The sequence below is a fragment of the Halichoeres trimaculatus genome, unplaced genomic scaffold, assembly GCF_033239565.1.
Source record: "Halichoeres trimaculatus isolate MK-OKI-2021-1 unplaced genomic scaffold, fHalTri1.1 fHalTri1_scaffold_12, whole genome shotgun sequence".
NCBI lineage: Eukaryota > Metazoa > Chordata > Actinopteri > Labriformes > Labridae > Halichoeres > Halichoeres trimaculatus.
Genome location: NW_027437190.1, coordinates 11,778,417 through 11,805,773, shown reverse-complemented (window position 1 = coordinate 11,805,773; position 27,357 = coordinate 11,778,417). Strand labels below are relative to the sequence as shown.

General features: G+C 41.2%; 1 protein-coding gene across 1 annotated transcript; it reads left to right on the top strand.

Annotated features, from left to right (window-relative positions):
- Nucleotides 1-7,846: 7,846 nt before the first annotated feature.
- On the top strand, nucleotides 7,847-26,520 carry has2 (hyaluronan synthase 2). The gene is made up of 4 exons (XM_074682683.1): nucleotides 7,847-8,223; nucleotides 19,846-20,472; nucleotides 22,877-22,978; nucleotides 23,089-26,520. Exons 2-4 carry the CDS (start codon nucleotides 19,846-19,848, stop codon nucleotides 24,016-24,018), a joined length of 1,659 nt encoding a protein of 552 aa, XP_074538784.1. The 5' UTR covers nucleotides 7,847-8,223; the 3' UTR covers nucleotides 24,019-26,520.
- The last annotated feature ends 837 nt before the right edge of the window (nucleotides 26,521-27,357 follow it).

Genomic DNA, 27,357 nt, shown 5'->3' with positions numbered 1-27,357 from the left:
AGAGGGTTTTCTCTTTTGGGGTTTTCAAAATAAGTGCACCCTACTCATAAGGCAGTAGATCAAGGGATACATTGACCACTATTATGATGATATCACAGCTTGCCTGTGACGACTGATTAATAAATGACGACAAACACTGTGGAATTTACGAATTGAATTACATCTTCAGAACAATAGAACAACAGATTAGTCAACAAGTGGTTAAAAATGTGTGCTTCATACATTTAAATTAATTCACATTTCAGGCATAACCTGTTTGTGTCTGTAATTTTGGACACAGTTTGTTCTCAAATGTAGACATCTACAGCTGCCATTCCTCTGTAGCAGTCAGTGAAACTTCTTCTGTGTGGGCACTAATGTAAATGTTATTATGTCTCACCAGTCTGTGGCACCTTGGAAAGTATTTCTCACTCGTTAATAAAATGGGCAGCATGTCTCATCGGGATGGAATCCATGACACAGGTGAGTGTCTACAGACTTCAGTGCAACCTGCCTCTTTCCTCTTGTCTTAGAATAAAAAGCTGGAACACATCTTCCTTTCTATCACTTCTACACCTTTTTACTGTAACACCTCAATATACAACAGTCACATTCTTTTCCTCTAATCTTACCATCCTCTTCTCCATCAGAAAACAACATGACCTACACTGGTGTCAGTAGCAGGGAGTTGTGATGTTGTGATGTAGTGAGTAAAATTTGTATCTAAATCTATTAGGGTGCTTAATTTTCTTACTGAACCATGTCTGGAGCTGTTGTAAAATGTATTATTTTACAGTACAAGACAAAGATATGTTGTCATATTGTATTTTATTGTCTTAAAATCAAGGCTTGTACCAGAGACAGTGCAATTTATGGCACACTGAGGCTTTGTCTGCCCTTCTGTTCTTCTATGTATGGGAAGTTAATAAAAGTGTGACATGATGGACAAATTTAATAAGACAAGTAACGTCCTGACTACTGCTCTGCTTTAATATAAAAAGTCTCTGGTGATTGACTGAGGGCGACAAATCTCAGTTTAACAGACCCCCAGAGAGACATGAGAGAGTTTTAGACCGACGAGTGAAATGTACTGAAAAACAGGAACAAGTGTCACAAACTGGCACTGAACTCATGCAGTATCAGTTTTTATGGCAGGGAGGAGAAAGGATGGCAGCCAAACATCGCCTGTGTGTGTGTATGTGTGTGTGTGTGTGTGTGTGTGTGTGTTTGTGTGTGTGTGTGTGTGTGTGTGTGTGTGTGTGTGTGTGTGTGTGCGTGTGTAAGCACCTCAGGGCATAATCCCACCATTCACATGGCCTGAAGTCAACATTTAATCAGCTGAATGATCGCGGTGGTTTTCCTGATTGAGTTGTCTGAACTGTGCTCCACACCCAGAGACTCCACCCTGTGACGCTGCAGATTTATGGCTGTGGTAAAACTAAACTGAGTGCTGATTTTCACCCACCCACCCATTCAGTTACACTCAATTAGACTTTCTGCCTATTTGGAGCCAAACTCTTCAAACGCTGAGTCTTCTTTAAATGTCAACAAAGATTAAATTTATGTGCGTCAAGTACATCCCAACACTAGAAAACCATTATTTTCAGAGACACAATCTGATTTGTACCTTTTATAATAAATTCAATGATGTGGTTTGTTATGCTACACAGAACACTGAACACTGGAGAGGAACAAATCAAACGTGTGGAAAAACATTTTGGAAAATGGTATTTATGCCTCACATTTAGGTTACCTTTTTATAAGGCAAGGTAAAAAAACAAATGTTGACAGTAAGTGAGATAAATAGTAATGAAAAAAATACTGAAAGCACTGTGTCCAGTGATCTACCTTAATCAGTCCAAAAGATAGCAAGCAGTTAATAGAAGAAGAGTGTTTCAGTGCAGTTTATCAAAACCAGTGGTAAGATGGCTGCTTATTGATTTACTGGAGAATTCTACAATATATGAATTTAAATTTTTGTTATGATTTGTGAAAAAAAGTAAGACTCGACATCCGTGTTTGAATTTAAACTGGAAAAAAAAGATTTAACTTTAAAGTATTAGCTAAAAAGAATACATACATGTTTGAAGAACCTCAAAGATAAGTAGTGATGTTTCCAGGTTAATATATAAATAATAATAATAAAAAAGTAATTGTGATTACTGAAATGGACCTAAAGTATAAATCAACAAGAGGAATGGGAAGGGAAAAAAGAGAAATAATAAAATAATAAAGAGTTCTCAATAAAAATAATTAAATATTATTATAGCTGTGAAATAGTTATCTTGAATTTCATTGTTCTAAATAGTTAGCTTAAAGTAAAGGGTTGCGGTCATTAGCTTAAGAATAAATGTTTAAACTACTTAGCTATCAGTAAAATTTTAAAGCAGTTAGCTGGAAGCAAATATTTTCACTTCACACACAAGGTAGAATAAAAAAGGAGGAAAAGGGTAGAATGAAAAAAAAAACAGTTATCTGATCTGATTAGCTTTGAGGGTCCAGCATCCTCAGCTGAGAGTAACGAGTAGAAATAGTTTATGTTTAGGAAATACTGATATGTTTTCTGAAAGACAAAGGTTGGCAGAGTGAGCTGTCATTAATGGGCTCAAACATTTAGCATGAAACAGAAAGCTTTACGCACATTTCAACAAGTGTTAAAATGATTTACTGTTTTACCAGAAGACTACTCACAGATATGCTAACCCCTGAAGGAAATTCTGTTGTTCTCTCTGTGTTTCTTGGAGTATTTTTGGTTCACATGTATTCAGACTTAACAACAAACAGGATCCTGTGGACATGTTGTGAAGGACAGCTGTCACAGTGACCTTGTTTGGTGCCTTGCTCAGGGGCTTATACAGCAGCAGTGCCTCGGAAGTAAACAGCGACCAGCACAGTTTCCACACCAGGTCCATACCAGTGCTTGAACTGGTGACCAGCTGAGACTCATGACAAGTCCCTACAGACTGAGCAACTTGCCCCAACCATCCAACACGATCCAGTTCCTTCACGTAGGTATATTATGAAGTTTAAGACCAGTCAAATCCAACTCATTGTGCTTGTTGCTGTTGCTGTTGAAGGAATAATTAAGTTAATCTTTGGGACTCTTGGAGTGCCAGAGCATAACAGTGTGGATCCAATGATGGAGACTGTGGTGGTTGACTCTTTCACTGTATGACCGAAGAGGTGCTGAGAGATAAAACGTGTGGTTACTGGGTTGGAGGAGGTCCACTTCAAAAAGTTTGCTGTAAGATATGTGCAACATCACACACATACTCATCATTTAAAACAAGAGGCACTGCAGAAGACAGCCGACAGTTTTCAGCACCATCACACACCTGCGACCTTTTATCTCCATACCTGACTGCAAAACAGGGTGGTAGTCGTGACAATTATAAAGACAGCTGAAGGAGATGGGGCCATAACTTACTCACACAGTTCAGTTTACTATAAATTGGAGCACATTTTATTCAAATGAGGTTCAGTATGCACATCTTCACATGTTTTTCACCCTTTTCCATTCGATGTATGCTGCATTGCATTTTTGTGACACATCAGATAAACATCAGCTTTTGACTCTTTTTGAAGAAAAACTAAACGCTGCATAAAAAAAAATGTCTTTGCTATTTTTATGGAGAAACTCTACTCTCAGTTTTCCATTTTTACATCCTGTCTTTGCTGTTTTTTAACCGTTTAAGCAATATATATTTATTGTTCTCAACAGCAGAATGACAGCTTTACCATCCCTAAAAACGCACCACATTTTTGTAGCTCCACCGTGCCAAACTAAATTCTCTCTGCTTCATCGAGGGGTTAACTGCTTTGTTCAAAGACCCACTGACAGCACCTCTCATGGGAAGTGCATCACTCATTCAAACCTGCCCCTCTGAGACTTATCCCAGCCAGTGCAGGGGTGTGAAACAGCTATATCATATGCTACACTTAAAGCAAAGGCTGATTGTGTCAGAGTTGGGAATTTGTGCTCAATCCTGGGCTACGTTTCTGGACAAGGCAAAAGTAAAACAAACTCCAGATTGACATTGTGACATGTTTTGAGTGTAGACCCACAGCTGACTATACCTCCCAGAATAATTGCTCAATATATTCCCCAAAGATGTGCTGCTGTTTCCTGCCTGTAGAGTCTCACCAAAGTAGAGGTAGAACATTTAGACTCTAAGTATTTCCATTTGCACATTCAGGCTGTACAGTATGTGTGTGGTGCAGTCTGTGGAGCTTAAGGGAAATTTAATTGACACATGGCACACCCAGAGCATCATTACTTCTTAGTGTGGTGTGCTACAGTTTTCTCCCTTGGCTGGTTTGCGACTGAAGTTAAGTGTTATAAGCAACAAACAAAGAAATGAATTGTAAATAATTCAGCCCACAAAAGGCTCTCGTACTTAAAGGCAATGTGAAAACTTTCCAAGTGATCTTGAAATAATCTCACTTTTATATATTTGCCTGCTCATAGTCTGCAATTTAAAATTAGATTATCAGCACCAAAAATGTTTTTTCCGAAATGCTTTTCTCAGTATCAAGGTCAAGTCCAACACAAATTTATTTACAGCACTAAAATCTAAAGTCCCTTTGAAGACACTACAGTGGCCAATAAAGTTTAACATTTAGAAACTGGTTGACCTGGTGAGAAGATTGGTTGTTTTTCTTTAAGTAAAGGATTTATTGGGTTTTCCTGTGTAGTAATGGTGGACACTAGAGATAAACTGTCAAAAAGAAAAAAAGGACGGAAGAGCAGAATAAGCTAAATTGGAGAAAGCACAAGCTAAAACCAAGCAGCAGCCTCTGGTCTAGAAATATGAGACAATGCAGTAGTGCTAAAGCCTGCTATTTCTGGAGTGTCCACTTGAGGCTGGCTCCTGAAGTACCAGAAGTCACATACACACCAAACCAAAAAGGGGAGTTTTTACAACAGAAATAAATATTTTTACAGCCTGGTACAAAAATGTCTCATGTCTGAATCGCCCGTTTCACTATCCGCATACACTGTATGGCGGATGTTTTTTTTTCTAACTCAGTGGTTTAGAAGATATTAAGATCACAAGCTCGCCCAATCAGAGCCACAGCTCAGCTCACATGACTGCAAGTGCCCTATCGTTGTTAGTATGGAGACTGAAAGTCCACCTGATTTCCAATATGGCCGTGCCCGCCATTCTGCCATGGTTAAACTGTTAGTGATAATGTCCATCCCTACCCACAGTCAGCAGTTATTCTGCAGTGGTCTGTTAAAACTTGAGTCTATCAATAAAATGAAGAGTGACATTAGCTCTGGTTGGCGAGGTTGGAGCTGGTAGATGAGCGCTGGTAGGACATAACCAGGATTCACTGACGTTACATGTTACAGACACATCTTAGAGCGGCCGGCTGTGAGTAACATAACAGACAGACAGGTGATAGAGCTCATTAGAAACAGAGTCTTCATCCTAGAAATATATAACAGATTCCTGCCAAAGGTGACAAAACTATCAACTACTTCAAACCAGCGGGAAGTATCTTTGATAATTTGTATAAAGCCAATTTAAATGTATTGCAATAGCCTGAAGGTGATTAAAATCACATACTGATTGCATTGTGTTAATAAATCTATTGAAGACATAAGTGCCAAAGAGGATTAAAACGCGGATTAATGGCTGTTAAAAGTTCTATGAATGACACCTCCACATCATTTTAACGGTGTGCTTATTCTTCCAGAAAGTCTCGTGATCTTCATGTGAGTGGTGATTTCCTTGTTTAAATAACTGTTTGAGTAAATGAGCTTTATCAAAAGTTAAAACAACACAGGGTAGAGACCTTATCTGGCCCTGAACACGTTCTGGCCACTGTGACAAAAACGCTTCTCACTCAGTGGTACGGCTCGTATCAGGCCTAGTGGAGGTTGGAAAATGTGTGTTTTTACTTCACCAAACATAAACAATGCAGGGGGTTTCCTGCCACAGGCCTCATTCCATTCATCCCCTCACTGAAATGCACTCTTATTCTGAACATTAACTTCACAAAGAAAACTTCTGCTCATTATGATCATTAAGAAACAATCTGGAGCTGGCAGAAAATAATCAGACATGATGGCGAGGAAAGGTTCCTCAAGTCAAAGTTTTTGGACAAGTCAGTTTTGTTTAGACAGCTTGAAGTGAAAAATGTGTCCCAAAGGGCGATAAACTCTAAACTTAGATACTGGAAAACTTGATTCTGAAAATATGTAATCATTAGTTAAACAAAGTGACTCACACTGAGCTGCTAGGACCCATCCATACTGCATTGATACTGATTTACTTTGATTCAAACTTGAGTCCGATCATTACTGTGTTTTCATTTATTTTGTCTTTGGAGTTGCCAAGACACCATAAGCTGCAAACCTCCGCCTGTGAAATCAGTGGTATCATTTGTACTCTAGACTTTTAGGAGCTCTCAAAAGATTAAAAAACAATCCTGATAATGTTGGAAGACTGGTGCTGAAGCAATGCAGCTTACTACTACTGGATATTTTTTTCATTTTTCAGTCTGACTTGCAGGGGCTTAGGTGCCAACTTTAAAAGAGTTCTGCACCTTTATAATAAAAAATAAAATCAGCGAATGAAAGTTTCTGATCATTGTCCCTCAGGCCACCCTTGCAGTTTTCTGTTTTACTAAAGATGGGGGAGGGGTGTAAGGCTGCTCCAGAGACAACTTGAAGAGGATGAGCTTCAAACTTCACTTCAATAACTGGTTAAACAAATTCAGCTGTTGTCACTGAGATATGAATCAGAAACATGTTGCAATATATAGAGACATCTATTCTCCTCATAATGTCAAACTGATTTTCAAAACTGTGGAAATGTGTGGTTTTCACTGCACAACCCTTTTGTTTCCCAACTTTGAGGTTTTCCAGGTATTACAAGAGAGTTCCTCACAATAACGTCAAACACTCTGACTTGTGGTGGTAGGAGTAACATGAGTCTTGATTTTGGTTGGATATTCCCTTTAGACTGAGAAGCTACTGTACGCTTCAGACCGCCGGCTCCCTGTTCTGTATTCCACAGCACTGCCTGCTGGTCAAAGTAGGGGACTGCACTCATGTGAATCAATGAAATGACTGAAATTCCATAACATCCAAGGTCCAGCCCGACACGTGCGCTCTGGATCTGCTCTTATTATACAGATGACTGATCTCCAGCTGTTTTCTGAGTCTGTAAATTATCCTTGGATTCACTTTTTTCTGACCATATGAGTAACTGTCGATGGCAGAGGATGTAAATTCACTAATTGAAAATATCAACATCGAACACGCGCCGGTCGTGATGTGTTTGGAGTAATTATAAAGACAAATCTTGTCGGTTTAATTGCCTCTCAGGAACGTGCCATAATCCCGCTGTTTAGAGTTTGAATGGGGGCATGGGCATTTTCTGAGGGTCTCTCCTCTACCCCTCCCTCCCCCCTCACTCCTTTTCCCTCTCTTCTTGTCGCTACCTCAGGAGTTTGAATGACTTCAGATGAGGGACTCTCGCCCTCCCCTCCTTCGCTCCTCCTCATACCCCCCAAACCATCCCCTCTTATTAAAACAACACGCCAATCTGTTGTAGCCCGGTAAAAGAAGTTTGGGAGCCGCTGCAGCCATAAAGGAGGCTCCACACACACACAGCCGTCTGGAAGGCATTAGACAGCAGCGGCACAGACACTTTTGGCCACTTCTCTGCGCTCTGCGTAACCTGGATGCTTGGGGAAACTAAAGAAATCTTTGCCTGCTTGCCCCAAAATTTAAATAATCCGACTTGTATTTGATTGTCAGACTCTTTACTGGATTTTTTTCTGTTTGTCTTTCTCTGATGAAAAGTTTGTGGCTTTTTTTCCAACTTTTTAGAAACTTCTAAGAATGAATGAAACAGTCAGTTGATGGAGAGAAATATTTATCTTTTTGGCATGTTCTTCTTTTATTTATTCTTTTTTACATGAATGATGCCAAAGATGACAGACATGACGTCTGTTTACCTGAGATGCATGCGGTGCATACTGAGTGACTGCAGACAGACTGTTGAAAACTAGAAAAAGTCGAGCACCCGGCTGAGCAAACTGAGGGGGGACGTGCGGCAGTTTTATTTTTCTTATTAACAAGGATCAGTCTCAGCGGATTCATGAGCGTCTTCACTTCAGAAGTGTCTTTTGAAACTTTGACGAGACTTTTTGTCCCTGTGGAGCGGTGCCAGAGCCGCCGGAGCTGACCGCATCCTTTCCCAAGGACGAACGAACAGCTGCTTCAAGGTAAGCAACCTCACTCGGTCATGTGGTGACCCTGCAGCCAGCTGACAGACAGTGATGAATTTCTGAATCAGATGCCAGGCATAGCTGAGCCATGGTTTGAGAAATAATCAGATGCGTAAAATGTGTATTCTGGACATTTTGTTCACCAAGACTCTCAGTTCTTTGTATCTCACATTTGTTTTAATGATTTAAAATAATAACCGAAGCTGAAAATGTAGATGCTGAAATCTGGAGGCACGCCAGTTGTGACTACAGTGTTTTTTCCTCTTCATGAGTTTTATACTCTTGTGCGTAAAACGCGTCTTTGAAAAGCTGAAACTTTGGGTGAATTCTCCTCCGCCGCTGCTGGCTACGCTTTATTATATTTATTTGTCATCACTATTACTAAGGAAACATAGGTGCCAACAGTGTAATCTGTCCTGAATGGCCCCGAACATCTGTCTCCCTCCTTTACCAGCAGTGCCAGCTGTGCCAAACATGTCCACCAGGATCACTGACGTAATCATATAAACTACATCTGCTCTTCGCTAAACCAGTTATTATACCCTATTACACTATACCTCAGCTGACTACGTCAAATATGTACGTCATTGTTGGAGAATTGCGAGCCAATGAGAACGCTGGATTTGGTGTGCCTCGTGGTGGGAGCGCGTAATTTGATGCCTGATGTCAAAAACCGCTAAAAATGAGACACCTTTACACTCTAGTGTGTAATTTAAGTTCCCAGCCTATGATAAATTGTCTTTCTGAGTGGATATTCGTGACTGACATTATTGCTGAAGTTGATCAGGAGTTCCTCCGGCAGTTCCTTGCCTCAGACTGATCTTGTTAGAGTACAGAGATGTGTAGATTGACGCAGACATGTCAAAAAGCTGATGCCATCCAGATAAAGAGCCCTCAGGACACAATGTTGGCAAACTTCCAGCTAACTGTTGCCATACAAACTTCCCCACACGCCTACTTCACACATTAAACACGAATGCAAATGAACATCTGTCACCATCCTTTGACAAAATCTCTTCCTCCATTCTCCCACCGTGGAACCCACGCCAGGAATGTCCATCTGCGAGTTACACGTCTCAGCATTCCCGACAAGTATTTATGATGTACAGCACAATGTCTATCCTACACATGGAAACTACTTCCTATCAACCTGACCCGACAACAGTGACCCCCGAGGAGTCTGGATTTAATGCTGAGGCAGACTGGAAGCATGCTGATATATCCACCTGTTGATGAAGTGTTAACAGACATCACAGCCCCACCTTGTTTGACCCAACAGGTTTTCAGACACACTGTAGATACATTAAGATTAATTCATCACAGCTGCAAAGTTTTGCTTTTGCATGATCCCTGCTGGGTAGTTCATCCAATTGCAAACTGTTTAGAAGTAAGCATTGTGTTTCTTTACCTCTTAAGATGCTTCACTGAAGCTTAGTGAGATGTGCATGTGTAGCCTCTACAATAATGGTTTCAGGCCACATGTTCTTTGTAAAATCTGTGCATCTGTGCACCTTCTGTCAGAGCACACATGCATCGTGACTAATACCAACTTACTGTCCTTAATCTCAGCCCTCGAGGGATTCCTCTGCTGACTGTGGGGTTCACTTTTCTTCATTGAAGGAGGCAGCACATCTCTTGTGCCTGTTAGCGGAACAGTAAACACTCAAACAAAGATTTGATTCTTTTGTGCAGCAGTGTGGGGAGTCCTTGAAGGAAGAGAAGTCACTGTTTTCTTGGCAGTCTTCAATAGCTGACACAGTCATGCAGTTTACTCATCACTGCTACAGGATGTTCCTCCTCACAGCGCAGCACAGTTTACTACTTCACAGAGGAAGGCATTCCATGACTGGTCTCCATTAGGGCTCACAACAAGTCCCACGTGCCATTACTGCTCACAGCAGGGGTCCTCCGGTCTATAGGTCCTCTGGGCTGGCAAGGTATGACTACTGAAGTCAGGAGGGAGTGCATGTGTGCAGCAGCTCCTCCCAAACACACAACACTGACCCACCACCTACCTCATCTACTGTGCATTAATAACACACTTTTTCCTGTAGGTGAAGCAGCCGTGAGGCGGCGTTACAGCAGGCCAGTAAAAGTGAGAGTTTGGATGTCAGTGAGGGTATAAGTTAGATTCCCACTACCTCATACTGAGTCACAGAGTCTCACAGGGAGGCCTGATGCCAATGCTAATGCAAAGAAGTTATGATGCACCGTAAAGCAACCCGGGAGCTGCATAAAGAAACTTTTGTTTTAGTAACTGCACGGCCAAGGTGTGCGGCTTCTCTGTGTTTTCAGTTTTGTTATAATAAAAGGTCTGAAAATGTTAAACCTAAATCACAGCCACATCCTGATTTTTTCATCCTGAAACTCCAAAAGCTTTTCCATTCATCCTCAAAGCTCCTTATGGTTGGCTGTATCTGGTGTTATCTCCTCGCTGTGATAATACTGAGAGTAAAAATAGAGTTTTCAACCATGTAGGGAGGAAGTAGAGTGGTTTTGGAGCCCTGCTGATAACTGCTGGAGGTCAGATAAGAGAAAGTGTTGGATCAATGGGTGACAACCTTTGCGTAGGAGGGAGGATATGATGTGAAACTCTGCACCTTCTGTGGATCTGGGAAGCAAAATGAACTAAACAGAGCTTCCTTTTCAGCTTATACTGTGAACGCACTGTTTGTAAAGAAAATGAAGTGATTATTAAGAAGAGGAGTAGAAGGAGGCATTGTCAATTGAAACTCAGTTGTAAATCTCGCAGCCTGCCACAGAGGCGTAAGTCCAGCTCCTCAGCTGGCGGTGAACAGAGCCAAGTCCACCACCTCCAGTCTCTTTCTGCCTCCTCCTTTTGGTGTCTGCCATCGCTCTCAACCTCTCACTTATTCATCTCCGTCCAACAAGTTCCCTCTCTTCTCTCACTGAATACTGTTGTCCTCTAACTCCTTTTAAGTCTCTTTTTCTGCCTCTTAACCCTCTTTTTATCTAGTCCTCTGTAGCAGCAATGCATCGCCTTTAACTGCTCATTCACAAAAATCAAGAGGAAGAGTGTGTGGAGTCTGAGGGGAAAACTTGCCTATAATAACATACTTTTGGTCCACATCTAACAAATGGATTCACCGCAGTGTTTTTATTAAATAATGAGCTGCAGCCTCACCTCCAGCCATCACTTTCAAATTGAATAAAGCTAAAATGACACCAGCAGCAGTGGTTAGTGAATCAGAGGATGCACCGAAAGCCGCCGATGCTGACTAATCCACAACACTCCTCTAGGATGTTGTAACCTTTGTTCCTCTGCCAGTCAGAGCCTTTACCACACCTGATCATAACGGCTTCCAGAAGGTGAGGAAACAAGGAAACAGTGGAGGAAAGAGGAGAGGAGTGGGGAGTGTAAAAGTCAACTCCATCCACCTGATTCCAATCATGTCAGGAGGAGTGCGGTGCAGCGCGGTGGGTGGTGTTACTGTTCAGCTCTGGTTCTTATAACCACGAAGCTCCCACAACAAGAGCACAATGTGACCGCATGGGGGGGATTTATGGGAGGAAGGAGGAAGAGGAGGAGGAAGAGGAGGAGTGAGCAGGGTCAATGACTTCCTGGCGGTGCCTTTGAAAACTCCCATGACCTCTCGGTTCACTTGGAGTGTTCAGTTTCACTCTGTGAATTAAACAGTGCAGCGTCTCTTAAACCTACTTAAACAAGTTTTTAACTAGCTGCAAGAAACAGAACGAGCTAAGAAAGAAAAGACCAACAGGATAACTACTGAGGATTTTTGTTCAGTGGGTTTTTTTTTTTATTCTTATTTTGATATATTTCTCACAACACTTGGCCTACAGACCTTTGGTGATAGATTTTCTGACCAAACAAGATTAGAAACTTTCAAGGAAATATGCTGTCTCTTTGTTTTGTCACACCTGAAAGTGTCAGCAATTTTTTTTTTTTTTGTGTCCACATGGGCCACCAGTGGACATAAATGCTTAAGAGGAGGAACATTAAGAAATAAAACATTACAATCATTTAATTTTAAGATACATTCATCTTTTGCACTCTCATTTTGTTTGGAAGCATTTCATTATTATTCGATTCCTTTTTTTTTCCCCAAAGGGGGATTAAAAAAGCTTTTACTTTAACACACAGTAGTTTCTGTAAAGTTAACAGGGAGGGAACAGCAGCCCAGTTTTGAACATTTCGAGAGTGTCTGGTCTGAGTCTGCAGCCAACTATCCGATCTTTCCCAGCCGCTCCCTCTCCTCTGTCTCATCATCTGTTTGCAGACACGTGAGCCTTTCCTGCATCCTGCAACAACCGTCATGAGGGCCATCTCCTAATGCCTTTAAAACGCATCCTGGCCTCTTCCAGCCCTGCCCAGCTCACACAAACACACACACACAAAAATACCACAGAAGTTTGTGCATGCACAAGTTTACAACACACATTACTCATTATTTTCCCAGACTATGTAATTCATCATCCGTGAATGTCAGCATCAAGAATATCATGACTCTCAAACTTCTGAGTGTCGTCAGCAAGTCTGCTTCTCTGATACAAATGTAGTCATAAAGTTTGTCAAATATGTCTGGATCATCTCTGCGAAGTTTTGAGCTCAGCATTAATATAATTAATACATCTCTTCTGGCTGAATCTGTTGTTTATTGATATAGATAATAAAGTTTTCATAAACATAGACTCCAGCTCCTTTAAGTAAAATTCCAAAGCCACAGATGTTGGTGATACTTAAGCTTGATTTGTGAGTAGCACTCTTCTGATCGGAGCTGCAGATTTTTCATTGTTACACTTTGAGCCAGTGACTGCTGAGTCACGACAACATAAAGATGGAAGCTTTATGTTATCTCAGCTCCATGCGGACCAGCAAAGCTGTCGTTTTTGGCTGTACTTCAGATTTACACTGCCTGTACGCAGCATAAAGTCATCACACACACACAGATTCCTATTCACATATGTCTTAGTGTAGAAGTATGCACACACACACAGTCACACACAGCTCTGGCGGGCCTTGTTATATTTTACGTTCCACCACAGGCCTTGGAGCTGGGACCCTGCTGACAGGGATTCCTCTGCACTCCTGAGACTTCAGTCAAACCATGTCTTCCTCTCCACAGCGAGTACACACTCACACACAGCTTCCCCTGCATGCATATACACACACTTACTGAACACGCACACAGGGTACATAAAATGCTGAGCTCACATGTTTGCATTAACACACATGCATGAACACATGGCCAGCTTGGCAACAGAGACACTTAATGGTATTCAAATTTTCCCAGACAAGTCTCATATACAGTATATCTGGCATCTCTCTGTTGTTGCATAACTCTCGTACGCATGCAGAGATCCTCTTCACTGCAATGAATCACTTAAGCACAGCTACTCAGAAGAGCCAAAAATGGGTCACAGAGATATTTCCTTTCCTTCTCCATACATTACAAACCTTGTCATGATTAGACCGAGACACAGAGTCAGAAACAATTATCGAGGAACGTTTTAAATCTTCGGCTGGAGATGGATCAGTCGGCTTTTAAGCCTTTAAGAATATCTGTAAAATATGTCCTTTAAAGCCCCAAACCAAACCTTTTCATCTAGAACTTCAGCCACAAAATCAGGAGTTGTTTTTTTATTTGTGTGCCAAGATTTCACTAAAGGTGAAAAGTATGACATCAGAGCAGATTGTACAAGAAAAGAGTGTATGGGCCTGAAATATCCATAAGTTTGAGGCTTTTGGGTTTTTCTGCATCAAACAGTAGACTGGATCAAGGGTTCACAATCTTTTCAGCCTGCCACCCCAAAAATAGTGTTGCCAGATCCAATAAGCCCCTGCTGTGAAACTACATAGACAAATCTAAAAGAGTGCACATATTTCTGTGCTTTATAAATCAATCGGTCACCTCAGGGGTCATGCAACAGGTAAACAGGTCAAACAATGTTATTTGTTGTGTGGTTTTTAGAATGTGGCCCCAAATTTTGTTCATGGTATTGAAATAATTGATAAATATGCACCTCTAAACTTTTTTTTTATATTGAGTAGCTTTTAACAACCACCTTATCACTGTTTTGTGACCCCACTTCTGAACTGCTTGACCAGATTAAAATGACAGCAGAAAAGCTTGAATAATTAGTCTGGACATACAGTGTCAATAAATCAGGCACACAAACCGTCCCAGGTGCCTCTGATGGGCTTCACTGCTAACCGGCACATAAGCCTGCTAACATATGCTGGTGCCCGTGTAATTTGTCTTTTTCAGCTAATATGGGTTCAAAGCAGGACATTTTACCTAAATGAGCACTGCTTTGACATTAAGGCAGCTGACACCTGGGGTGTTTCCATGGAGGGGGGCTGATTTATGCAGGGGTGGCATTGAATAGACTCAAATTAAATAATCTGAAAAGCTAATTCATCCTAGACACTCAAAACACCTAAAAAAATAAAATAAAATGAACTTGAATTTGTACTTGAATATGTAGAAAAATATATTTCAGTCAGGACCACTTTGCCAAACAATAATCTTTATTAACTTGCACAATTTTTATTTGGCAGCATGGTTCTGTTCTGGGACTCCCTGCTCTTCCACGCGCTTGCGTGGAAAGCCTGAGGCAGGAAGAGCACACCTTTCTGCCCATCATGAGCCGTCATGAACGGCATAAATAGGCAGCGCAGCAGCAAAATAAAATCCCAGACAGAGCAGAACAAACATGAATAAAATGACGGGAGGGGCTGGGGTGGAGGTGGGTTGCAAAGTGCCGGCAGAGGAAGCAGGAAGTAGGTTTGACTACAGCTGTTTAAATAGCCCGCTCTGAAAGCAGTTTTCCAATAGGAGGTGGACACGGGAGTCAGCCAAGCCATCAGCTGATCTGCAGCGATGATGACAGCTATGTTGTTAGGGCTTGACGTCGTGGCCTGCCTGAACTAACACTACGCTTGATAGAGTACACAAATATATGGAATCAAATCTTCTCTAACTACTAAGATTGAAATATCATACACATTTTAGACCCCAAACTGTAATTTCTCAACTTTTTGAACATGCAAAGACAGGATGACAATGTTGAAGCGATGTTTGGGTCTTTAAAGGGCTTAAAAAGAAGACATTTCTTCAAAGCCACATTTCTGAACATCACCCACACATACATATTTTGACAGTTGGACAGTGTGCAGGAGTTTCCAAGCTTATTTTTATGGGCTTATTCTTCTTATGAAAAAAGATGAGTTAAGTATTTTTTATATAATTTAATGACTAGTCAGAAAAGATTAGCCACATTTTGATACAGAGAAAACTACTAACAGTCCACTTTCATCGTTGTTTTTTTGGGGGGGACATCGGGGGTGGGTGATTACATCAGTGGGGCCCTGCCACCGATAGCCATCCCTCTAGAAGTGCTCTTGCTTGACATAGCTTGCACACCTCCACAGTCTGTGGATTTGTTTGGTTTGTGAAATCTCAGCAGAAAACAGACTACAGTGTTTTATTAAAAAGGGATAAACTCATTAATTCCTTCTTCTCTCCGCCAGCCCAAAATTTTCCTCTCCATCAAAGTCAGACCCAACTGTCTTATCTCTGAGACAGAGTCTGCAGGAGTTTCACTCAGGAGAACGTTAATGACGTCAAAGTGAGGCTGCAGCCAACTTAAGGTCACCACACACAGACCCACAAAGAGAGACGTATTAAGGATATTGAGGGGATTCTCTCACTTCCATGTGCTAAGATACAAAAACAAACATTAGTCTCAGATGATGTATTCCACATGTCCTAATGAGTCCTTTACCGGCACACACGTCATATACTGTGAAGCACATCCACACCGCTCCAAAGCGACAACAGCCACATGAGTCAACGACACCTTCAGTGTCACGATAATCCTCTGATTAGAGGCTGAATCTCAGGGGCCACGTCTGGAGGAGCTTCACAAGTGACTTCTAGCCTGCAGTTAATCTTCCTGAAGTCTGAGCTAATTGTTAGTCTTGACCTCTGCAGCAGATTGTACGCCCATGAGGGAGCATGAGACGCTATGATGAGCACAGCACCCCAACAGCTGGCAATGTTGCACAGAATCACTTGATTACACAGAACTGACTGACTGTGTGTGTGTGTGTGTGTGTGTGTGTGTGTGTCTGTGTGTGTGTTTATGTGTGTTTGTAGATCATGACCTGGATTGGATTTCACAGTTTGATTTTGTATTTTAACCGCAAACTTTTAGCCTGAGTGAATGTTTCATGTCAGGAAAGGGTGTATCGTGAATAAACAAGCAGTCAGAAAGCAACGAAAGCCGTGCAGGGTTTGCATGTTCTCCATGTGTGAGCAGTGATTTCACTCAGGTCCTGTGATTTCCTCCTGCAGCCCAGAGACATGCAGGTTTGATGAAGTGGAAACTGTGAATTCCCAGTAGGTGTGAACGTGTCTGTCTGAATTAGCCCCGCCATGCCCGGGTCAAAGAGTTACATTAATAGATCTGCAAAGCCTTCCTGTCCTAATTCCAAAGATTCTTTTTACAATCATTTCTACACCAGACGCTCAGGAAGCATTAGCTGCTTTTATTTTGATGGTATTTTAATGATGAAGCACATTTCTCCTTAGCAGTGGCTGAGTTCAGTCAAAGTTAATACTAAGAGACAGGGTGAAAGAGTTTACTCTGTACCACCATATATAGCTGTGAAGCATTACACACTCACACACATTTGTGCACAACTAAAGGAGGTCTAAGGTGAAACGCTTTCTCAGCACACACAATTAAAATGTGTATTTTTTACAGACACACACACCCCTCTCTCTTGTAATAAGCTTTCATACATGCATTAGTGTGTGTGTGAGGGAGAGTTTGTGTGTGCGCAAAGTGTGTGTGTCAGGGGTCTTGTAAATGAGCGGCTGACGTTAAGAGCCCTGCCACGTGCCAGAGGAGGTCTGCTGCACTGGTTGTGGCCTTCTCATCCAACGATCAAATTAACAAGACATTAAATCTGCGCCAAGGTTCCTCCCTTTCAGCTTCGCCTCTCTTTTTCTCTTCCTCTCTGTCTGTTTTCTCTTTCCCAAACATCCATCTGTTGTGTTTTCTGCTCACTTTTACCCACTTTCTTTTTTAAACTTTCTTTTTCTTCTGACTTGGCCTCCTTCTCCCCCTGTCCCCCAACTCTCTTTTCAGCTCTGTCTCTTTCTCTCTGTCTGTCTTTTTTCCCTCCCTCCATCTGTCTTGTGTGTGTTTAGGTGTGGTGGACACACTTCTTGCCAAATCACAAACTCTACTAAGCTTTGTGACTTTCTTTCTTGACCTAATTTACATGCATCCACTGAGCTGACACGTAAAGCTAATATTCAGTGATGTATGTCTGTGAGAAATGCAATAATATTGCGTTCTTTCACGATAATTAAGGAAGTGTCTGAATCTTAAGTCTTAAAAATTTCAACTGGAGCTCAAATATCAGCAGTTTATGCCACAAGGGGGCACCTCACACACTATTTCCCATAAGGAATAGTTTTTAAGGGTCAACCTTCCTCCAATCTTTCCACTTTCAATAAGCCAAATAAGACATCACCCCATGTCTCTCCTCTATTATCTGTTATCTTTACACCTGTCATATCCTAGTCATGATTTTCTCGTCATATTTTTTTGACAGGGGAGTCTTATGGAGGGGAAGAAGCACACGTGCAGCATTAGAAAATCTAAAAAGACCTTGTGTTCTTCTTCCCACGGAGATATAAACAGATGACATCACAGGGTGGTCCGCTCTGCATTGAGCTGCGCTGAGTGGGTCTCCGCTGGTCTGCCAAACAGATGGCGGTAGCAACATAATGAGGGCTGGAAACTAAATTCTGACCAGAAGATTTTGTGCAACAGGGCTCAGAAAAGTCGGTCACTGGGAGTTTAAGCAGGAGATGCTCTCTACTTGTCCCCCTTTGGAGAAAACAACCTGAAAAATCTTCTCTTGAAAAACTCTTGAGCTCTTTATATCAATACAAGAGAACAACAAATACCATAATAGCTTCACTCAGGCATTCAGACGGCACTGGGTTGGATGTTTGGCAGGAGCAGCCAGCTTGTTGGTTAATTGGGTCAAGAAATCTTGTAATGTGTGCCCACCCACTAAAGGAGAGCTGGAACAATCAGCTACTCACAACTGTCTGACATTTAGACAGGGATTTTGGGGAGGGGTAGAGAGGAGGAGAAGGGGAAAGGGGGAGTAGACATGGGGGAGAAACTTTACTGCTTTCTATACCTGGGGGTTTGTGGTGATAAAACAAGGCTGTGTGCACCAGAGAGTAGCACTCTGGAAGTCTGAATAAGGACTTTTTATGTGTTGCATCTTATCATCTTGATAAACTCCTCAGTGTCAATAACACTGTTTCTGTGCAAGCTACTCACTATTATATCTATCATATCTATTTATTCCAAAGTAATTTATAAATGTGAACTTATATTTTTCATTCTCATTTTAACTCTTCAAACCATTGCAACCTTAGATTGAAGGCATGTTAGAGCCCAAAATATAACAATGACCCAAAATGTCATTACCCCTGACAAGGAGGTTATGTTTCCGGGAGAGTTTGTCTGTGAACAACATAACTCAAAAAGTAACAAACGGATCTTCATTAAATTTTCAGGAAATGTTCAAAATAGGATATCAGACAAATGATAATAATTTTGGAGGTGATCTGGATCACTGTCTGGATCCAGGATTTTTTTTTAAAGGATTCTCTATCATTATGAGATTGAGCCGTTTTCACCATATCTGTATGTAACTCTACCATAAATGGTCAGATTGCTTTGCAACAATACAAGACAAGGTCATCATAATTTCTGACAGATGTAAAAGTAAGATCCAGATCCTGGCAATATTCTGGATACTAAAATCTGGAATATGAAATATGAACTGGGTCATCATAATTTTCAACACTGTCAGGAAACAAATTATCGTACAAACCTGCAACTAACACCAAATTGTAGCAGACAGTATGCTGAAAGGGAGTATAACATTAAAGTCAGACTAAAGTGTCGGTGACAATCACAATATGCTTGGTGGAGGTCTGCGCTCTCTGAGTGCTTTTCTAGTTTAAAAAATGTAATAAGGCTCTATTTCATATTCTTGTTTGGCTATGGTATTCAATAAAAATAAACAAATAAAAGTTTGAGGCCATGTCCTCATGTAGCTGGGTATCTGGGGCACTGCATATATTTTTGTACATTTCACCCTGTCCCACACACGAAACTGCAGTTTCACATCTCTACAAACAATGTGTTCTGAAAACTCAGACCAAAGTGAAGATTTCAGAAAACTCTGGTTTCATAATTTTTCTGTAGATGCCGGGAAACTTTTGGTTCTCAGATGTCACAGGTGAATGACAGAGGCTCAATCTGATTGGCTGGCTTCATGTCTGAAAAACACAGCAAAATATGGGTTTGGCATGCTTTGAGCTACACTTATTGGCAGAATTTCTCTGTGTGTGTGGACGTAAGTATTTCTAAAAATGAATGAGGAGATGAAATACCCAGCTACGTGTGTACAAGGCACAAAAGCGAAACTTTCTGAAAATCCTCAGGCTTGCAATCAACAGAATGAAAGAAATATATATATTTTTGTGCCACGTGTATTAAATGTTTCCCCTTTTCTCCTCATCCTGTCCTCAGATGAAGTGCCAGAGAATCCTGACCTACCTGCGGATATTTGGGACCACCATGTTTGGTGTGTCCCTCCTGGTGGGAATCACCACAGCCTACATCATGGGCTACCAGTTCTTCACCACAGCCCGCAATCACCTATCCTTTGGCCTGTATGGCGCCATCTTGGTCGTTCACCTCATCATCCAGAGCCTGTTTGCGCTCTTAGAGCACCGAAACATGCGGCGCTCCTTGGAGACGCCCATCAAACTCAACAAATCCTTGGCGCTGTGCATCGCAGCGTACCAGGAGGACCCAAACTACCTGAGGAAGTGCTTGGTGTCCGTGAGGAGACTGACGTACCCGGGGATCAAAGTGATCATGGTGATCGATGGGAACTCAGAAGATGACTTGTACATGATGGAGATTTTTAAAGAGATCATGGGATGGGACAAATCGGCGACATACGTGTGGCGGAGTAATTATCACCACAGAGGGCCCGAGGAGACGGATGAGAGCTATGCCGAAGGCCTCCAACAGATTTCAAAACTGGTGCTGAACAACAAGTGTGTGTGCATCATGCAGAAGTGGGGCGGGAAGAGGGAGGTCATGTATACAGCCTTCAAAGCCCTCGGGAGGAGTGTGGACTATGTGCAGGTAAGTCCAGACTTAGAAACAGACAGAACAATTGGTGAGAAGTGAACTTTAAAGAGCCCAGAAAGAGACTTTAGCTAGAAAGAAGTGGGGACAAGGTTTTTATACATTACAAATTGGACACCAGGTAAATCAAGGACAAGTGACACAAGTGTGACCTGAGATTGGGGAGAAGGATTGAGAGCTAGCAGGAAAAAGAGAGGAAAGGGGGGCTCTGCCAGGCCACATATAGGGTCCACAAAGAGCCTTTTGTGTAACATTTGACAGACTGTGGCTGTGTGTATCGTGTTGTGAAGTGTAGCGTGAAGAGGGCCAGCAGTAGCTCATGTCTAAGTGTGGTAACAGATCTGTTTCACAGAGTTGTGTTACATCATCAAATGCAAGAGTCGTACCCAGAGAAGAGCCGAAGTTTGAAGACGAGATACATTATGTGGGGCGACGGGAGATATTTGATTACACCATATACTGCTGTGTGTGGAAATCACCAATCATTACAAAGACTAATGACCCACATGTAAATGACACTTAAATTACACCTTTGTAAAGCCAGTTCCCAGGGCTTTTTGGCTGCCTGACACCATCTTACTTTGTGCTTTCTGGGGCTGCTTAAAATATGAACCTCACACTGCCAGGCTTGGCAACTCACAAGCTGATGAAGTATCAGGAAACCTGTTTTTATCCTGTAGGCCGTAAATGCTGGGGAATATGTGCTGTTGTGAAGATTGATAGTATGATCATAAACCGTAAGAGCTAAAGAAACTATTCAACTTCTGATTTGTGACAGGCACAGTGTGTATTTTATGTTTCTTTCAAGAGCTGGAGTCAAGAGCAATAAAACAATTCATCACTGATAGGTTTCACTCTAACAGCCCTATTTGTTCAGTGAGGACCAATGGCTAACAGCCGCTAATGTTAGCATAGCAGCTTACAGACTTTGACGTGTCATTGTGTTGACTTTCTTGGTCCATTCAGCCAGAGCTGCCATTTAATTTTAGAAATATGGCTGTGTGGTGAAGTTTTCCCCCGCAAAGTTTTTTTTCTTACCTCAGCAAGACTTTTTTTTGAGAATGACAAAGTAATGACATACGACTGTTTAGAGGGGAAACACAGAACCCAGATTCCTATCTGTCTAAATTCTTGCTTGTGATGTCCGTCTCTTTGGAAAAAAACATCTGTTAAATGAAATTGTAGAATCGTAGATTTTTTGTTGCCAATTTTATCTTGATTTCACTGAGGGTTGCCAATTTAATTCAGCTTTTAAAGATTAAAGTCCTTTTTACTATAGCCTTGGGTTTAGAAATGGCATTACCAAAGCTAAGACTGGACTAAATCTACTTTTCAAAGAATGTGTTGCAGAGATCTTCTGATCATTTCTTTCACTTAATGCAGTATGAATTCATGAAACATTCAGCCAATTCACTCCAAACAAAATCACCATTCAAATGCAGAACCAATGAGAAAGTGTCAAGATATTTGGTGTTGAAAGTGTTCAGATCTCCAATTGGACTCAAACAGAAACCAGACCAAAGCAGTGGAACTCATGTGTATCAATGTGTTCCCAGGACCCGTCAACAACGAACTGACAGACAACTCTAACATCCATTCATCTCTCATCTGCACAACCATTCTAGCTTCTGAAGTTGTTAGTCAGACTGTAAACGATGACAAAACATGGAAAATATGGTCTTTGTTTCGTGTGCATAATTGCTATCACATTGATTGCTCCCAGAGTGGGTTCAGAGTGAATGGCACACGTAAAACTGAGGTCTGTACGTCATATCTGTTCTCAAACATACATCTGGTTGTGTTACAAAAAGGCAAGCTGAGTGAGTAACACAAGGTGTAACCGTTTTGATGTTAAAACTTGAGAAATGTTTAATGAGTTCGAGATCCAAAACATGGGATTCAAACACCTGCAGCTGTGTCCAGCCTGCCAGAGACCTGTTGTTTTACAGACATTCAATGAGAAATTACTGAAACAGTGTCAGAAGTCATGCCAGGACTCTTTAACATAGAGGGCAAGGAGGGACAGGGCTTCATGCCTTTTTATTATCATCGGGCTCTGACTGAAACAGATGTGGTCTGTTAACAGGGATTGGGTTCTGGGTCTCTTTTCCTCACCTGATAACTTTAGGAAAGGAGATTACCATTTATAGAAGAAAATGGAGAGAGATAAAAAGAGCATTGGTTGCAAGACAAGAAAAGACAGCTATAAAAGCCAAGTGAACTGTGCACCACCTTCAAGTCACAGAGAGTCCAATATCACAAATCATGAATTTGCACTAAGGGGCTGCAATGATGTAGAGACTCACTCTTTTTGATGAAAATGGGCCTGGATAGACTACAAAAACTTGCTTGGTGTGTTTTGTACATGAAAGTAGCTGATGATCTGCTGTTTTTTATCCAGGTGTGTGACTCTGACACCATGTTGGACCCAGCATCATCAGTTGAGATGGTGAAGGTTCTGGAAGAAGATCCAATGGTGGGAGGCGTTGGAGGAGATGTGCAGGTTAGTTCTGACACGAAGCTCATTACCAACATCTTTGCAATTGACAAATTTACAACTTCAGCACTCAACATCGACTTTTCACGTTAATCTTGCATCTTCCCCTTTTTTAGATCCTGAACAAATACGAGTCATGGATCTCCTTCCTGAGCAGTGTGCGGTACTGGATGGCCTTCAACATTGAGCGGGCGTGCCAATCCTACTTTGGTTGTGTTCAGTGCATTAGCGGGCCTCTAGGAATGTACCGGAACTCTCTCCTGCATGAGTTCATTGAAGACTGGTACAATCAGACTTTTATGGGGTCCCACTGCAGTTTTGGGGATGACCGCCATCTCACAAACAGAGTTTTAAGTCTTGGATATGCAACCAAATACACAGCACGATCTAAGTGCCTCACCGAGACGCCGATCACGTACCTGCGGTGGCTCAATCAACAAACTCGTTGGAGTAAGTCATACTTCAGAGAATGGCTGTACAACTCTATGTGGTTCCACAAACACCATCTGTGGATGACTTATGAGGCTGTGATCACGGGCTTCTTCCCGTTTTTTCTCATTGCCACTGCCATCCAACTCTTCTACCAAGGAAGGCTCTGGAATATTCTCTTGTTTCTTCTCATTGTGCAGGCGGTGGCTCTGATCAAGTCGTCGTTCGCCAGCTGCCTTAGAGGTAACATTGTAATGGTGTTCATGTCGTTCTACTCTGTACTGTACATGTCAAGTCTGTTGCCTGCCAAGATGTTTGCAATAGCAACAATCAACAAATCTGGATGGGGGACCTCTGGGAGGAAAACAATAGTGGTGAACTTCATCGGCCTGATCCCGATATCAGTTTGGTTCACCATCCTCTTCATCGGAATTATCTACACAACAATCCTGCAGACTAGAAAACCCTTTCCTGAATCAGAAAAGATTGTTCTGGTCATCGGGGCGGTTGTTTACGCCAGTTACTGGGTCATTCTGTTGACGTTGTACACAGTGCTTATTAACAAGTGTGGGAAGAGGAAGAAAGAACCGCTCTACGATATGGTCCTGGATGTATGACTTGCAGACTACGGTCATCATTTACCACTGAATATTTTTTTTTTCTTTTTAGATGTTCTGACTCACACTATGTTGTTATTCAGATGTTGTACGATGCAGAGCAGCTCTGGAGGCAAATTGGTTGAGTTCAACCAAAATGGAGTTTCTGTGAAGCTTGAATGGGAAAACGTTGAAATGACAGTGGCTGCTTTTTGTTCATTCCTAACCACAACTAACGATAATGATCTTGTAATATCATCATGCTAGCTAATTAGCTTGTGTGGCTGTATATCAGCTACTGTAAGCTAACATGCTAACCTTGATAAACCAGATTGGCAAGATGAAAAATATCTTGCAGTTAGCAGCAAGAGTGCTCGGCTTTGTAATATTAGCTACCTCTTACCCATGTCGTTTTCACTGGGCTTCAGTAGAACACTTGCGACTGAACCAAAGAAACTTTGGATTTTTATCTCCTACCATTTGGGTTCAACTTGACCAGTGAAATATTTAACCTCCAGAGCATCATTGTATCACCCAGAACTGTCTGTACATCCTAACCAGGAGCAAACCTACATATCACTCCCTCTCAGCAAAAGCCAAGAAACCACTGGTACACTTCTTCAGTTCAAACTAAAACTGTCAAACGAGGGGGTTTGCCACATTAACATTAAAAATCAAACAGAAAATATGACTTCAAGCAACAAAGTCAAAGTTTTTTGGGTCCATGGAAAATCCAATGAACACTTCCAGTGTTTTGTGGCAGTCTTTTCAGGAGAACATCAGAGAGTGAGGGGTTAGAAGGAAAGGGCTTTAAGATATAGAGCTGCTCTTTCTTTTGTTGCATCCATGTCATTTGGGAAATATACTGCCATGAGGTCTTTACATATTACAAATCATCCTCACTAATCATTTCTGTATCCAATCTGCTCATTATACCAACAACATTGCTGCTACACTACTCTCAATCACAGCCCATCCCTCACTGCAGTGCTAACATCTGTGAACGGATGTTGAAATGTGTTTACAGGTGTCAGATCCAAGAGTCTTCCTTTGTGCCTTACAAATTCACCGTGTTCAAACGCTCGGACTCCAACAAGCCTTACAGGTTACTCCCATTTGACATGAATGCAGATTTATTCTAGACGTTTACAAAGTGAAGAATCTCAAACTGATCACTGATTGGTGGATGTAATCTCAACCAGATCAGGTGAACAGGTGAACATGTGACCAAGAGAGAGATGGTGTATCATTGCTGCTGTGACTATTTTATTTTATACAGATGACAAAGACATTTTTAAAGAATATGAATAGTGGGTATGTGTTGAAAGGTAATTTTAACACAATTTTTTGTTTATGTATTTCTTTCTACAAAGTTGAATGATAACCACCAAGTAGACATGTCGGATCTGTTCCAATCCAAGAGTCTGTGGTTTTCACCTGCCATGTGCCCTTGCTCTCTTCCTTTCTTTACATACTGTAATGAGGAAAAGATGCAACTTGGCTTCCTTGAATAGTGTTAAACAATCTGTTAATAATGCATCTAACAGGGGATAAGTACTACCTGATGTCAGGAATGTGAATAAGGGCACTTGATGAAAGGGGGACAGCATTTTGGAATGAAACAAGTCCAGTGTTTGCTAAAGACGACCAGGAGAAGACATAAGTTTAATTTTTATGCACTTTTATGTCGCTCCAGTCGTCGTGTGTGATGCTTGACGTAATCAAGATGAAATACCTCAGTGGTTCTCTTTGCATTGCATCAAGGCATCGGGATGCCATCCAAAGACTGATGCATTCTGAAAGTCTCGAATAATTTATGATCTTTTTGTGATATTATATATTAAAGTGTCCTTTTTTTTATACGCAGTTCCTTATTAAGTCAAAGCTGGATATCTCTGCCTTGTTGGCCTCTTGCTGTAGCCGTTTACTTAATGTAACTTTATATTTCAATGCATTTTATATGTAGACATATTCTATTTTTGCTTAGCTACCAAAGATCCTTTATTTTCACTCAAGTTTTTGTAAGAAAAATGGGAAAATGTGTTTGTTGTGCTTTCAACTGTTCTGACAATGACTTGTATATCTGACCAAACAATGTGAAATTATGAGCTGGGGGTTTTGTCTGCAATAACAACAAAAAATGCAATTTGTAGGGATAAGTTATTGGTTTGAAGAGACAGATGATGAACCTGTGTTTTTGTTAACGTAGATAGAAAACCAGCATATTTATGTGGATAGAATTTTGCGGTTAGTAGATTGTCCTCTGGTATATATGTAAAATCCCTACACTGCAAAAAAAAAAAAAAAAAGCTTGACATGAAGGGCTACAAAACCAAAGCAGACTCAAAAAGTTTGTGTCAGACACTTGCACAAAATGTGTTGTCGAGTTTTGAGGTGCCTTAAAGAGCAGTAACAAAGGAAAAAAACTGAGTGACTTTTCTTTTTAACAGTTTCAAAGAGGTTTATTCTAAGGTTTTTTGAATGAGACCAACTGTTACGGTTGTTTTCATGCCAAAGTAATTATGGGCAGTGTTATCGTAAAGCACTTTTTTTGTTTTGTGCCAAATAAAATCAACTATTGTTATAAAATTATGCCTACGAGTCTTCTTAGTTGTACATCCTTTATAAATGTCTGTTTTTCAGTTACACATAGCCCCACAAAGGCAACACCACTAGGATTGTCAGCGAGCTCCTGAAATCACGTTTCACAAAAATGTCTTCATCAAAGTCAGAAAGGGAATTTATTCTGAGCACAACAATTAGACTAACCCAACTTGTTAACGTTATCAGAAGATTTAACTGGAAAAAAAAAACCAACAACATATAAAGGCATGAGTGTTTGGAAAGAAAATCAATAAAGAACAAATAATTTCCACACAATGTTTGGCTCCTGCCGTTCACATCCTGAACCCACCATTTGGACTGTAAAGGAGTCCGGATTAGCAGCATTTAAAGACATCCCCTCCTTCACTTAACATTCATAATGCCTCCCCCTTTTCATAATTATTATTATCACAAGTTTTTGCCAACTGACTGGAACATTTGCTGGAGGAGGGATTCTTACATCTGCCATCTAAAAAGCAGTACATTCTGCTCAACAATCATACAGCCTTGTCACAAAGAGTATACTCATCTTCCAAATGGATACCGATGTCCACGAGTGGGAAGTGTTAGATTGGCATGAGGATGCAAAACTAGTCTGAAATAAAGTGCCGCATTTCAATTATTTCACTCAGTTATAGGTTATTTATTTTGGATTAAAGCAGACCTATGCCATCTTCCACTAGAAATAGTTGATAAGGTCCCTCTTGAGACTTTCACTGTGTTGGTTAATGGGCAAGCAAACCCTGATAATCATAC